Source organism: Trachemys scripta, chromosome 9 (genome assembly GCF_013100865.1).
Source record: "Trachemys scripta elegans isolate TJP31775 chromosome 9, CAS_Tse_1.0, whole genome shotgun sequence".
Taxonomy (NCBI): Eukaryota; Metazoa; Chordata; order Testudines; family Emydidae; genus Trachemys; species Trachemys scripta.
Genome location: NC_048306.1, coordinates 47242165 through 47257987, shown reverse-complemented (window position 1 = coordinate 47257987; position 15823 = coordinate 47242165). Strand labels below are relative to the sequence as shown.

Genomic DNA, 15823 nt, shown 5'->3' with positions numbered 1-15823 from the left:
TGTCAAAGGCTTTCTGAAAATCAAAGTATACTACGTCCACTGGATCCCCTTGGTCCACATGCTTTTTGACCCCCTCAAAGAATTCTAGTAGATTGGCGAGGCATGATTTCCCTTTACTAAAACCATGTTTACTCTTCCTCAACAAATTATGTTAAACTATATGTCTGACAATATTGTTCTTTATTATAGCTTCAACCAGTTTGCCCGGCACTGAAGTCAGGCTTATAGGCCTGTAATTGCTGGGATCACTTCTGGAGCCCTTTTTAAAAATTGGCGTCACATTAGCTATCCTCCAGTCATCTGGTACAGAAGCTGATTTAAATGATAGGTTACAGACTACAGTTAGTAGTTCTGCAGTTTGACATTTGAGTTCTTCAGAACTCTTGGGTGAATACCATCTGGTACTGGTGACTTATTGCTGTTTAATTTATCAATTTGTTCCAAAACCTCCTCTAATGATACCTCAATCTGGGACAGTTCCTCAGATCTGTCACCTAAAAAGAATGGCTCAGGTTTGGGAATCTCCCTCACAGCCTTAGTCGTGAAGACAGATGCAAAGAATTCATTTAGTTTCTCCGCAATGGCTGTATCATCCTTGAGTGCTCCTTTAGCACCTAGATCGTCCAGTGGCCCCACTGGTTGTTTAGCAGGCTTCCTGCTTCTGATGTACTTAAAAAAAAAATTGCAATTATTTTTTGAGTCTTTGGCTAACTGTTCCTCAAATTCTTTTTTGGCCTTCCTAATTGTATTTTTACATTTCATTTGCCAGTGTTTATGCTCCTTTTTATTTTCCTCACTAGGATTTAACTTCCACTTTTTTAAAGGATGCCTTTTTGCCTCTCACTGCTTCTTTACTTTGTTGTTTAGCCACGGTAGCTCTTTTTTGGTTCTCTTATTATGTTTTTTTAATTTGGGGTATACATTTAAGTTGAGCCTCTATTATGATGTCTTTAAAAAGTTTTCACACAACTTGCAGAGATTTTACTTTTGGCACTGTACCCTTTAATTTCTGTTTAACTAACCTCCTCATTATTGTGTAGTTCCCCTTTCTGAAATTAAATGCTACAGTGTTGGGCCGCTGTGGTGTTTTTCCTGCCACAGGAATACTAAATTTAATTATATTATGGTCACTATTACCAAGCGGTCCAGCTATATTCACCTCTTGGACCAGATCCTGTGCTCCACTTAGGACTAAATCAAGAATTGCCTCTCCTCTGGTGGGTTCCAAGATCAGCTGCTCCAAGAAGCAGTCATTTAAGGTGTCAGGAAACTTTATCTCTGCATCCCGTCCTGAGGTGACATGTACCCAGTCAATGTGGGGATAATTGAAATCCCTCATTATTATTACTGAGTTTTTTATTTTAATAGCCTCTCTAATCTCCCTGAGCATTTCATAGTCACTATCAGCATCCTGGTCAGGTGGTCAGTAATATATCTCTACCACTATATTCTTATTATTAGAGCATGGAATTTCTATCCATAGAGATTCTATGGTACAGTTTGATTCATTTACAATTTTTACTTCATTTGATTCTATGCTTTCTTTCACATATAATGCCACTCCCCCACCAGCATGATCCGTTCTGTCCTTCTGATATATTTTGTACCCTGGTATTACTGTATCCCATTGATTATCCTCGTTCTGTGATGCCTATTATATCAATATCCTCATTTAATATGAGGCACTCTAGTTCACCCATTTTATTACTTAGACTTCTAGCATTGGTTTATAAACACTTTAAAAACTTGTCTCCTTTTAGCTGTCTGCCATTACACAATGTCACTGAATGGGATTTTTTTATTTGACTATTTCTGATCAGACCCTACCTGTATTTTATCATTTTCCATCCTCTGCTCCTCACAAGGACATAGAGATTCTCTATTAATAGATCCTCCCGTAAGGGATGTCCGAACCATGTGCTCCTCTGCACCTGTCCGCTTTCCCCCAGCCCTTAGTTTAAAAACTGCTCTACAACCTTTTTAATGTTAAGTGCCAGTAATCTGGTTCCATTTTGGTTTAGGTGGAGCCCATCCTTCCTGTATAGGCTCACCCTTTCCCCAAAGTTTCCCCATTTAAGTATCAAAGTATCAAATAACTGTAGGTGTCTAAAGCTGTGGTATCACAGTGTGTGGAATGCCACAAACGGGATGATTATAATGCTGAATGAAGGAGGCAGGGGGTCAAGATTGTTGCTTGTTAAATCACTCTTGTCTGAATTCAGGGGCCGGAGCTCTGCTCATTTGCCGGCATTTTCAGTATCTGCTTTGGATGCTGTAACTCTAATTCAAACACAGCTGTTACAATGGTTACAGCAGATATTCACACTGCACCCACATACCCCATTCTCCATACTCCTTGTGTTCATGTTAGTATTGCCTACTGCTTCTTGATATGCAGTTAACAAGAAGCAGCATACAAATGGATAAGGCATAGAGATGAAGAAATAGCATGAGGTCTGATTGCAAAATTTCTATAGTTGAAAGGTTGGCATAAATCAGTGGGGAATTTTTTTATTGAAAATTAATCAGTTGTTCCCTGATAAAATGTGGGTTCTTTCTTTTGTTTTAAAGGAAGGCAGATGGGAAAGTCACACTTCTAGAACAGAGAAAGGGTATCAGCATAACCCAGAGGGCCTGATTCTTCTTTATATCCAGGACTCTTTACACCCCACTGGTACTGTAAAGGGGCATTAAAGTGGATATAAATTACATTACCCCATTTTAAGGCAGCCAAAGGGCATTAGTGTCAATGAGAATAAGGCCATTACAATTTAAAACAATCAGTGCTGTTATTGTAATTAATTATTTCCCCCACCTCTAGCAGTGTTTGGGAACCTTTAGCCATGTTTGGGAGCTGGTATTGCGGTTTCATACACATAACCACCTTTCCCATCCCTCATTTACCTTGGCTGTTGACAGAGTGGAGTTAGTTTTGGCTTATGGGGGATGTTGCCCTCCCTGTGTATCTGGGGTATTTTTGTTGGACCTTGCACTGTGGTGCCCTTCTGACTTGTGTGTGGAACAGTTATTAGGGCAAGAAGAGAAAACTGTATTTCCTCATGTTCAGAGCCGGTCACATAAAATCATCACTGGTAAAGTTTGCAGGTGACACAAAAAGTGGGGGAGTGGTAAATAATGAGGAGGACAGGTCACTGATTCAGAGAGATCTGGATCTCTTGGTAAACGGGACAAGCAAACGTGTTTTAACACAGCTAAATGTAACTGTATCCATCTAGGAACAAAGAATGCAGGCCACACTTACAGGACGGGGGCTCTATCCTAGGAAGCAGGGACTCTGAAAAAGATTTGGGGGTTGTGGTGAATAATCAGCTGACCCTGAGCTCCCAGTGTGATGCTGTGGCCAAATGAGCTAGTGCAATCTTGGGATGTATAAACAGGGGAATCGTTAGTAGGATTAGCGAAGTTATTTTACCTCTGTCTTTGGCACTGGGGCGACTGTTGCTGGAACACTGTGTCCAGATCTGGTGCCCACAATTCAAGAAGGATGTTGATAAATTGGAGCGGTGTCAGAGAAGAGCCTTGTAGTGACAGACTCAAGGAGCTCAGTCTATTTAGCTTAACAGAGAGAAGGCGAAGGGGTGACTTGATCACATTCTATAAGTACTTATATGGGGAGCAAATACATGATCAAGGGCTCTTAAAGCTAGCAGAAAAAAGTTAAACACAATCCAATGGCTGGAAATTGAAGCTAGACAGATTCAGATTGGAAATAAGACATAATTTTTTAACAGTGAGAGGAATTAACCATTGGGACAATTTACCAAGGATAATGGTGGATTCTCTATCACTGACAAGTTTTCAATCAAGACTGGGTGTTTTTCTAAAAGCTCTGCTCTAGGAATTATTTGGAGGCAGGTCTATGGTCTGCGTTATACAAGGGGTCAGACTAGCTGATCACAGTGGTCCTTGCTTGCCTTGGAATCTCTGAAAACCTCTCCACAGCCTGGATGGAATCCAGGGTGGGTGAGTGTTAGTGGTGGTGGGCAGAGGAGTGTCGGGAGTGTCCTTTGAAGAAAGTGACCTTGTCTCTTTGTCTCAACAGTACAGTGGACTGAGCGGGAGTTTGAGCTGGCCCTCTGGGCCTTCAGGAAGTGGAAATGGTACCAATTCACGTCTCTCCGGGACCTTCTGTGGGGCAATGCAATTTTCTTAAAGGAGGCCAATGCCATTAGCGTGGAGCTGAAGAAGAAAGTAAGCACCTTCTGTCACACTCAGGCTCTCCGGGATTTTACCCCTGAGTTATGTAACTGAATTTTCTTTCAATTTTTTTGGAGGAAATTGGATGCCTCCACTTCCTCATGGTTGCTGGTTGCAGAGCTAAGCACATGCATTTCCCAGTGATTACCAAACCAAGAGATGTTTGTACACAAACAGTGAGCACATGGGACAGAAACTGCAGCCCTCTGCTTCAGTAGAGTCTCATCAGCTTGCATGTACCAGCAAGATGGCAAAGCTGTGAATGAGATCAAGGACTGGGGCTCTCAAGGACCAGAAAACGTGTTCCTAGATGAGCCATATTACAGGTTCTACCAAAAGCAATGGGTCAGATTTGAACCTGGCGTAAGCACGTATATCTCCATGGAAGTCACTGACACCGGCTTACCCCGAGGTCTGGGGTGGCCCCTTGTGCTTTTCAGGAGTTACACAGAGTGGATGGATGCCAACAGTCCAAAGGCACTGGCTGGGGATCACCATTCACCATGAACCTTCCACACACATACTGATTCTCCAACCCTCTGTCCATTCCCAGGTCCAGTTCCAGTTCGTCCTCCTCACAGACACTCTTTACTCCCCTCTGCCTCCCGACCTGCTGCCCCCCAATGCTGCCAAAGACCGAGAGAAACGGCCCTTCCCACGAACCATTGTGGCTGTGGAGGTGCAGGACCAGAAGAATGGAGCAACACATTACTGGACTCTGGAGAAACTCAGGTAGAGTGGGGCAGAGGTACTGTGGCACAGCCACACGTTTTGTACTGGGCGGGGTGGGGCTGAGAGCAGCCCTGCTCGACTGGCACATTCAGGACAAGAAGAGTAGAGTTGTGGAGTCTCCTGTTTTGTGGTCCTAGCCCCTTGGTTTGAAGTTGCATGCACACGCCTATCAATCAGTGAGAGTTTATCCCTTGCACATTTATTACCACTGCCTTCACAAATAAACAAGAATGATCAGTGAACAACAATAATGGCAAAACAGCATACAAAATAGCAATGTATTTCATTATGAATCTAAACCAGGGGTCGGCAACCTATGGCACACGTGCCAAAGATGGCATGCGAGCTGATTTTTAATGGCACGCTGCTGCCTGCCGGGGTCCCGTTCAGCCCGCTGCCGGTCTGGGGTTCCGGCAGCGGGCTGAGCGGGACCCCGGCAGGCAGCAGCATGCCATTAAAAATCCTGCCCGACCCAGTCCGCTCTTCTCTGCCCCCCGCCTACCGCTCTCTCTGGTGGGGGTAGGGGGCAGAAGTAAGCTTGCTTCTGCCGGCTGCTGCTGTACAGCAGGTCCGCCGGCAGCCAAGCTTCCCCCTCCCCCGCCTCTTCTCCCAGCGTGCTGCATTGAGCCCTGCCTCCTTTCCCTCCCTGCCGCCGATGGCCCTTGCAAGGGAGGGGAGAAGAGCAGCCCCAGCGCCCTCGCTGCTCAGACCGGTAAGGAGGCGAGGAAGGGAGGGAGGAGCGGGGCCTTGGGGAAGGGGGGTAGGAGTGGGACCTTGGGGAAGGGGGTAGGAGTGGGGTGTATCTCTCCAGCCCCCTGCCATGAGCCGCTCAGGACAGGGGGCTGGGAGCACCCCCCTGATCCCAGCCCACCCCCCCCAGCCCTCTGCCCTGACCCCTGCACCCCCCTTACATCCCAGCCCCCTGCATCCCCCCCCACGACCCCATCCCTGATTCCTGCATCCTACACACATACCCAGCCTCCTCACACCCCATGCCCTGACTCCTGCACCCCCTCACATGCCCCCAGGCCTCTGCCCGACCCCTGCACCCCCCTTGCACCCCAGCTCCCTGCATCCCCCCCCATGACACCATCCCTAACTCCTGCACCCTCCACACATACCCAGCCCCCCCCACCCCACTGCCCTGACTCCTGCACTCCCCACACCCCCTGCCCTGACTCTTGGACCCCCCACATCCCCACCCCCCACCCTGAGCACCAGGTTGGCAGCGGGCTGAGCGGGGCCCGCGGCTGGGACTCCAGCTAGCAAGGGGCCGGCAGCCAGAACCCCAGACTGGCAGCAGGCTGAGTGGGCCAGCAGCCGGGACCCTGGTTGGCAGGAGCCAGCAGACGGAACCCCAGACCGGCAGCGGGCTGAGCCACTCGGCCCGCTGATGGTCTGGGGTGCCGGCCCTGCTCAGCCCGCTGCCGGTCTGGGGCTCTGGCTGCCGGCCCGGGGTTCTGGCTGCTGGCCCCTTGCCAGCCGGGGTTCCGGCCGCAGGCCCCGCTCAGCCCGCTGCTGGCCTAGGTGAACGGAACCCCAGGCCCGCAGCGGGCTGAGCAGGCCGGCGGCTTAAAATCAGCATTTTAATTTAATTTTAAATGAAGCTTCTTAAACATTTTGAAAACCTTGTTTACTTTACATACATGTGTGTGGCTGTGATACATTGGATACCCTAGAAGTACAGTGTTACAGGGCTGGTGTGTGTGGCTCTGACTCAGTGCTCAAGGGGCTGGAAGCTGATCTAGATCCTTAAACCTCATTGTGTACATCTGTTTCTCTCTGTTTCTTCTTGCAGACAGCGACTGGACCTGATGCGTGAAATGTACGACAGGGCAGCAGAAGTGCCTTCTAGCATCCTTGAGGACTGTGACAACGTCGTGACCGGTGGAGATCCTTTCTACGACCGCTTCCCCTGGTTCAGACTGGTTGGCAGGTGAGAGCCTTGCTCCTCCTTTTTCTAAATCCATCTGCAATCCAAACACACCCACAGAAGGAAACGTTGCTTGGTTTGATAGGGACAACTGGTGCGGTGCGGAGAGACCATAGTGGCTGCTGTGGGTGAAAGGGTTCCACCAGGCAGCAAGCCAATATCCAAGGAGCGCTATTTTCCGCAATCACTTTTCTCTGCCCTCTGCATGGGTACTCTGGAATGATTTTCTGGGACCCCTACTGCTGCCAGGCATTCGGTGCCCTGCTACAGTGAGTTGGTGGTGAACTTCCCATCGCCTTCTTTGAAGCTGTGCCTAATAACCACAAGGCACGAGCTCTCAACCTGGGGATGGCAGCCCCCTGCCCTTCCCATCCTGCAGCGTGGGAGGGGGATTCTGGGTGGGTTGTGTGTGGCCCGATGATGGAAACAAAGCTGTGGAAGGGGACAGGTTGAGAACCCTGCTGTCAGGTTTCCACGTCCATGGATGTGTGTTTGTGTGCACACACGCAGGCGTGCTCTTTGGCATCTGAACATCTTGGTGTGCTGTACTGTACGTGCCATGTCGCCTCATGTGCTTCCCACCTGCCAGTTGGAAGGGCACAGTGCTGTCAGCTAGGAGGTGTCGAAGGGACTGGTCCTGCCGCCGAACGTGACCAACCTTGGTGCAGTCAAGGCCTGATCCTTGCCAGTTAACAGCAGTGGAAGGACTCCCCTTGATTCCAGTGGGCACTCTACTGGGGCCTTAGTTGACAGAGCTACGTTCCTGCTTTGCTGAATCCTCTGCAAAGTCCGAGGTGGCATTTCCCATCTTTCACACCAGTTGTTAGCTGGCGACACTGGGGGCTTCTTTGTAATACACTTTGGACAGGCAGGTCTTATTTCCCACTCCCCTCCTGAATAGCAATGGTCCTTGGTGTAAAAGAAAAAGCCTATTCTTTCTCTCTCTTCTGTTTGGAATAGCTGGTGTTAACCTGTCTTCTATCTTGTTGTACTAACCTTAGTTCAGATATCTCTGGCTGCAACAGCTCTCCTCTTTTCAACACATGCATGAGCGAGCGCATGGCTGATCTCACCCCCTCCCCCACCTTCTCGAACCCCGACTCCGACATCACCGAGCCTGCTGACGAGCAGCACGTGGGGAAGGAGGAGGAGGAGGAGGAGGAGGACCTGGAGGAAGACATCTTTCCGGAGTACCCGCTGTATGATGGCCGGGATCCATTTTACGACCGCTCCCCCCTGTTCAGTTTAGTAGGAAGGTTGGTGAGGTTTTAGGAGAGCATGCTGGGAAGGAACTAGCTCTTTCGTACGAGAGAACTGCTTTCTGACACTATTCCCATGTTGAGGGCATGCGTTCCACAGGCAGTCGGGATGGGTTAGCTGAACAGTGTCCTTAAAGAGATGGCCAGCAGGGCAGGTGTACTGGTCAATGTGATGGTAAGGCAAGTGTCGATAGAAAACGAAGACGGGAGAGGCTACTCTAGCCAGCTCATCTTTAGAGTGAGCTTCAAGACAGGTATCACAGAGTCAACGGAGACAGGATTGAGTAGCCACTGGATTCATATGGTCTCTTTAAAGAGAAGAGTTTCATGTGATAGAGAATTGTGTGGTGATGACACAGAGGTATGTTTCAGTTCTAATTTACTGCTGGAAACATTTATGATGAAATGTCTGCAAAATGGGTGGCCTTCTGCTCCTGCATGAGTTGTGAGGGTCACATCTTTGCAGTCATGGAATGGAAATCCCATGCATGACTCTGACGTAGATCCTCACCAGCAAGAGGAGAATGTACAGGCTTCTGGGGAGTGGTGGAATGGCCAAGAGACCAAGGTGTAACTCAAGCACAGTGAACTGTAAGAGAAGGCCCATCAGTTCTGATCGTTAGGAGAAGGATTCAGAGGCAGCCAGTGGCCCTGAGCGGTGTGTGAGGAAGAGATGGGAGGTGCAGAAAGTGAGCACAGTACTACAAGGCAGGCAGGTCCAGTTGGTAGCGAGTGGGATTTCCCCAGATGACTCAGGGAAGAGCTGTGGGGAATAAGGTTGGCTTCAAAAGCTAAAACCAAAGGCTGTGGAGGGAGAGGATTTTATCTTTTTTTTTTTTGTAAAAGCCATATATTTTTAAGCCACCACTACTGCTTTTGGCCAGCACATGGATGGAAACTGTTTTCTGCAGTGGTTCGAACTAGAGCCATGCAGAAAAGAGTTGTGTGGGAAGAAGAGCTGCCAGAAGTTTTCAGGTGGTTTGGAGAAAAGCTCTGGAGTGGGGAGAGCTTCTCTGCCCTGCAGGGCTGGGAGTGGACTCTGCCCAAAGGGAAAGAGAATTGTTTTTTTTTCTTTTGCTAGTGAAAACAGAATGTTTCAATGGCTCATTCTGGAAAAGAACTCCAGATTTTGTGAAATTGGTGACATGTTTGATTCAATCAGCCACCATTTCATTCTGCTAGAGAAAACCATCTGAAATTGCCAAGCATGGCACCAGATAGCCCAGTTCTGCTTCAGACTTTTCCAAGGGGAAAGAAGAGGTTTTGCCCATAGTTGTCTCAGGGACTCCTGTCCTTTAAAAATTGGGTCAAATTCAGACTTGGTGCAAGCAGCTGCAGCTTCACTGTAGTCAGTGGCATTGCTTCCATTTACACTGGGTCGTAATTTGGCCTGTGAGCTGCGAATATGTTTGTGAAAGCAAGAAGCCTAGGCAAGAAACTAAGAAACTGAGTTCTTCTTTCCAGCCAATGCGACTTGGGCAATGGGACTGAGAAGGGGAGGAGAAGGGACCAGAAAAGAGAGAGAGGAAGCTGGGATAAGAGTCACTGCAGCCTCAGACTGAAAGAGCTGGGTTCTTCCACTTTTTTTTTCCTCTTGGGGGAATCAGAGATTTTAAAAACAAACTACCAGATGAACCGAACCCCCCATCCTGTGGGATGTTCCTGGGAGGTTTTTCCATTTGAATCTTCCCAATTCTTTTGAGTCAGACACAGAATTGGCTTTCCCTGTGCAGCAGCTATGCCGATCACATTTCTCGTGAAGTGTGCTTGGATTGGTTTATGATTGGATCCTTGTCTTTGATTAGTTTTCCCCCTATTTTCTTTATTTTTTTTTCTTTTTTTTTCTTTTTCTTTTTTAGCTGCTGGCTCTCTCTCCAAAGCTTGAGCAAAAATTGGGGGTTATTTCACTTTTGTCTTCTTTTTGAAAGGCTTTTCTTTGGTCTGAGCATGCCATCTTTGCACCTCACCAATCTTGTGGTTAGTGTCTCTGCCCTCCTTCCTTTTCCTTTAGTGACACATTCCCTCCCTCTCCCTATTCCTCTCTTCCTCTTCCTCCCTCTTCAACCTTTCTGGTTTCAGTCTGCTTCAAGATGTGCTCACCTGTTTTTTCATATTGTTATGATGGAAGTTTAACAGGCTTATGATCCTTCTGCAAGATGCCCAGAGTCAGATCTGTATTCACAGACACCAAAGTAAAGCCATCTCCAATACAGGGCATCATAGAGCATTCAAGTGGGCGCCAGACTCAATTCCCTCCTTCCCCCGAGCATGGCACCTTATCTGATCCCGGACACTCAAGAGGATTCCGATCCTCTGACCCTGCAGTTCCATCTTATGGGGTGATTCACTGGGAACGGAAGATACTCTGCATCTCCCAAGAAGGGCTCAGCACCTTGTAGGATTGGGGTTTAAAGCTGGTTCTTGCCTTGTGCTTTAATGATCCAATTCAACTGCCGCTGAAGTCAGTGGAAAGATTCCCATTGACTCCAGAGGGAGCTGACTCAGGCCCCAAGATGCATAAGTTCCTCTGGACATTTGAGGCCTGATCCTGCACCTATTGCAGTCAAAGGGATCGCTGTCGTTGACTTCCCCGGGTGCAGGATTGAGCCCTTGCTGCAGGAATCACCCAGGCTTTACGATGATATTTCAGCTCAGCAGTCAAACCTCTGCTCTGAGGGAGGGCGCTGGAGCCAAATGTACAGATAACAAAGCTGACCACATAGGGATAGTCACAGAATCTTGGTTGCCTCCCTCTGAAGAAGCACCCTAGCTACTCTGTGTGGGGATACTTGTTAATATAGTGGCTTTGCTTCCTTCAAACCTATGCCACTCCATTCATCAGAGCATGAGTATGATGCAGTCCTGTAGAGGCTCCACACTGCACTCCTTCAGACGCGGGCTGGGGATGGCTGCCTATCAGTCTGCTTTTCCAATCTGGAGACCAGCTACAAACAACAGTAAAAGTTATGGGGGGAGGAATTTTGTACACCCAGTACCAAGTTTAGTCTGATGATGGAATATGCTGACCACACAGAATGCCACTGTGGACTGAGGTCATTACAAAACTCCTGCTGAAAGGAACCTCCCACTTCTGTTGCCTGTTCTCATCATCCTGGACAAAGGCATGCTGCAGCTTTGTGAAAGAACTCAGCCCCTGGATGGAAGGCAGCTGAGCAGGCTCACTACGAGTCAGAGGTGATGTGGATAGGAAAGGGGGAAGCATTTTGAGGAGCTGATGTGATCCATGGCCTTGCCCACTGTTTGAGAGCATCTGCCCTCTGATCGTCAAGGGGAGGTGCAGTCCTGAGACGCTGGCAAACAGTTTGCTGCTCCTAAATAGAGGCAGTGGCCAGCAAGGACCTATCCCAGTTTTGATTAGCCAGCAGACTGCAGTGTGGGCCTAGTCATGGGGATACTTGTTTACACCAGTGCAAGGCTAGGCTTCCTGCGACATTATCTCAGTACAGAGGGAAGGACAAGATGGCCTCTTGGGGTCCCTTCCAGCCCTATATTTCTGTGGTTCTAGGGAGACCACAGAGAGGCTTCAAACTCTTCAGAATGCGGCGGCCCAGGTTCTGGGTAGCCCAGACTGATGGGTGTACCACATTCTGCCGTGGCTTCCAAATCCTTTTCAAGGTTCTGGTTCTAGCTCCAGTGATGGCCATCTGAAAATGTCCTTTCAGCAGCGAAAAGGGGATGGTGCATCTGGCTGAGACTGGACTCTGGGCTGCATTCCGAAATTCTGGTCTAATTACAGGTAGAATCTTAGCAGTTTAATCCTCAGTCAAGAAGAGATGGCAAATTGGTAATAGCCTTCCGATGACCTCGCTGAAAGGGGAAGTGTGATGCTGCCAGGCCTACAGTTTTAAGGATGAAGTTTAAATGTGCAAGTTTTCAACGTTAAAAGTCACCTGTTACACATATCAGTAGTCTGCTCCAGAGTGTGCCCTGCACAAGGCAAAACTGATCCCCCAGAACTAAGATCACCTACAGCCCTGTCTCCACCCCAGTGTCCTCTCTTATCCTGGATGTGTTCGGATTCGATTGCGGTTGCCTACATGACGTGAATACCACCAAGGAGACAGCACAAACTGCAGCTGTCTTCCTCTCTTTTTGGCTGCCTTTCTCTCTCAGAACTTTTTGTACGTTCACAATGTAAAGGGCCAGAGAGTAAGGATGCAGTCTTCAGTCAGCACCAGTGCCAGGTGAAGATTCAGTTACTGTCCAGGATTAATGTTCTCATCAGAGTACAGTTTCACCCAGGTGTTAAAGTGCAGACCAGATGTACTCCATTCCACCACTGATCCAGTTCTTCCTGGTGCACTGGAGTAGGTAACCATTTGTGACACTCGCCAACGCCAGATCCCCAGCTTGGACGACCAGAAACCGAAGTGCTCCAAGGCACTGACCACTCTTGAAAATGTTGTCCTGGATCACCGTACAGAGGCAATAGCAGCGAGAGATTGGAGCCAGTTGCCATCCAAAGACGCTGCCTCCCAAGTGCTGAGCACAGATGGGGTCTCAAGGGCTGGGAAGCAAGAGCAGATCACTCATCTGGAAATCTCGGGGTTCCAGGCAGCCTCCAGCTTCTCCGTGTACATGAACATAGTCATTGTGCTGCTTGCTTGTTTAGTTAGGGTGAGACTGAGCCCTAGGCTGAGCCCAGGGGACAGATGGAAGGCACCCGCGACTCAGGCAGACGTGATTGTACCAGGCGGGGGGTAGGGGGGAGTGATTTGCTGCAGCCATTGCCAATGTAACACACTCCTCCTCTTGCGTCAGCATAGGGGGTGGAGCCAGTGTTCACTCGCCACCCCTCCTCCGGGTCCCCTGGCTGCTGGTGGGCAGGCAGCCCCAGCACCCAGAAGGGCCCGATGTGTCTGTGCAGTGGGATGGCAGCCCCCACTCCCGTGTGCTCCCCAAATGGCTGCGTGGCACCAGGGCACAACCGAACCCTCTATGGTTCTACATGTTTGCATAAAGAAAGCCCTGTTAGAGCTAGTGTCTGATTTCTGGGTAGGGGGATGGAACTGGTGCTGGTCTGGCCAAGGAAAGGGGCTCTCCCCGCCAGCCTGACAGGCAGCTTCTCCTCCTGGGAGTGCTCAGGGGAGGGCTTCAGGTCTAAGTCCGCCTCCTGCTGGCCCCTGTTCATAACTGGTACAGTGAGGTGTCAGCATCGTCACTCATGCATTCAGGCATCCCACATCTGCCCTGCTGCCTGGGCATTGAACTCGCAGGGCCAGATCCTCAGCTGGGGTAAATGGCATAGTAAGTGGGGCTCCACTGATTTACACCAGCTGAGGTTCTGGCCTATGGTTCCTGGGTGTGACTCACTGAGCATTGTCCACTCCCTGTCTGGTGTCACGGCTGCATAGGGCCTCTCGAGCACTCTTTACTCCGCAGGCAGCCGTGCTGATTTCCATGGCAATAGGGTACTACTCAGCACACAGCAGGGTGATTGATTCGGAGGAGCCAGCTGCGTTCACAAGGTGGGTGCTTTCTGGGGCTCAGTCCGGGGGGAGCCTGAACCCTGCCCCCTGGCTGTTGCATGGAGGCTTTACCAGCTGGGCACTGACTGAGCAGACCCCTGTTTGAAGGCAGGATTGCCCCTCTTGGGGATAGGTTTTCATACACTATCCAGGGGATGTGCTCTTAAAGCAGGCTGAAAACCCACCATTGCAATAGCTTCTCAGTCTCAGACTCTGGACAGGTGTCTGCATTTCCCAGCCTGTCTGCAGGAGGCTCTGTGCTCTAACCAAGAACTTCCTTTCCTTCACTCTCTCTCCTCCCCTTCTCCTCTTCTTTTTCCCTTTTCCTTCCTGCCTCTCTCTTCCTCTGCCTTCTCTCCCCCTGCCCACTCTGGTCCCCTCTTGCCCGTCCCCCTCCCCACACTCTTTAATCTGCAGCAGACCCGTGGTTGTTTCACAGCACCTTCCGTCCTAGTTCTCCAGTTCTCCACAGCAAGAGGTCCTCTTTCTAGCTTCCTTGTTGCACCGACACAGCCCCCTCCTCAGCCCTCCCCACGACGCTGTCGCGCCCAAGGGAGATGACAGGCCGAGAGGTATGCTGGTGCTCACTAACTCGCTGCCACTTTCGCAGGAACCTGATGTTACTGTAGCTCTGCCTCCCACCAGCCTGTCCTAAGCACGCTGAATCCCCTCCCCACACACACTTCCGGCTGACCCTGGCTGCCTTTCTTTAGTTTTGCTTTGCAGCACCATGTTGTGATGTGAGCGGTGAACTGTGAGCCCAGCTGCCATCTGGCCACGGAGCGTGTTTGGAAACCCCAGGCTGGGGGCGCAGTGACCCCTCTCCTGTGTTACTTAACTCTTTCAGGGCATTCGTGTATCTCAGCAACCTGCTGTACCCAGTGCCGCTAGTGCACCGTGTTGCCATCGTCAGCGAGAAGGGCGAGGTGAAAGGCTTCCTGCGCGTGGCAGTCCAGGCCATCTCAGGTACATTGGGCAAGCAGCAATGGGTTTTCAGTGGCAGGCGGATGCTCTGAGCTGGCCTTGCCCCAGTGCCATAGTGAGTCTGGAGAGCCAGTTCTCAGGGCCATTACATTTCATGGAGACATATGCCCTTTCCTGAGCGTGATGAGCCCCATGCTTTGTGCTCGGGCTGGTGGCACCAATCCATTAGTCCACAGCCTAAGCATTTCTTTAGACCAGGGGTGGCCAAGCTATGGTTCCGGAGCCACATGCAGCTCTTCAGAAGTTAATATGCGGCTCCTTGTATAGGCACCGACTCCAGGGCTGGAGCTACAGGTGCCAACTTTCCAATGTGCCAGGGGGTGCTCGCTGCTCAACCCCTGGCTCTGCCACAGGCCCTGCCCCCACTCCACCCCTTCCTGCCCCCTTCCCTGAGCCTGCCGTGACCTTGCTCCTCCTTCCCCCCAGAGCCTCCTGCACACCATAAAACAGCTGATCCGGAGGTGCGGGGGGAGAGAGGGGGAGGTGCTGATCGGTGGGGCTGTCAGTGGGTGGGAGGCGCTGGGAGCAGGGAGCTGATGGGGGGCTGCTGATGTATTATTGTGGCTCTTTGACAATGTACATTGGTAAATTCTGGTTCCTTCTCAGGCTCAGGTTGGCCACCCCTGCTTTAGACCTTGCTCTCCCTGTTGCATTGTGCACAAGACCCCCGGCCCCAAGTGGGCCAGTGGAGTATTGCACACACACAGGATTTGCCAGGAGGTATGCCACTCACAGGCCACCATGCAATGTTTTCCTGCTCTAGTAATACAGGGACATCAAGCTTCCACTGGCAGGAATTGTGGGTGCTGTAGTCCAATAGGCATCTCCTGTACTGTCATTAGAACTACCACAAGAGAGCACTCATCACTCTGTGAGTTATATTGTGTGCTGCTCCCACCCCATGCAACTCGCCTGACTTCAGTGGGTTACACGTGGTGTAAATCAATTCAGCATCAGTTCCCGTGTGCCTGTGTCAATATGTTCCAAGATCCATGCCTTACCGGGACAAATTGCTGTCCCCTGGGGTGAGAAGAAAATTATTTTGTCCAATTCATTCAGTTCCATGCTTCCCCATCAATTGGCCCCAACCTGATCCGGAAAGACCTCTCACTCATGGCATGCGAGGGGAAGTGGGGCCCGTTAAAGATTTATCATGAATAGAACCTGATCCTGGTGGAACTGACCCATCTGTGAATTATCAGTCACCT

General features: G+C 50.0%; 1 protein-coding gene across 13 annotated transcripts in view; it reads left to right on the top strand.

Annotated features, from left to right (window-relative positions):
- Positions 1-15823, top strand: part of KIF1A (kinesin family member 1A) — a 188133-nt gene that overhangs the window by 113006 nt on the left and 59304 nt on the right. For 8 of the 13 annotated variants that reach the window (XM_034781045.1, XM_034781041.1, XM_034781042.1 and 5 more), the window contains 5 exons: positions 4064-4212; positions 4772-4950; positions 6749-6886; positions 7885-8139; positions 14479-14597. In XM_034781045.1, coding sequence (XP_034636936.1) covers positions 4064-4212; positions 4772-4950; positions 6749-6886; positions 7885-8139; positions 14479-14597 — 840 coding nt within the window. The remainder of the gene's footprint in view (positions 1-4063; positions 4213-4771; positions 4951-6748; positions 6887-7884; positions 8140-14478; positions 14598-15823) is intronic. The other 5 variants (XM_034781047.1, XM_034781051.1, XM_034781049.1 and 2 more) reach the window with 1 other exon arrangement.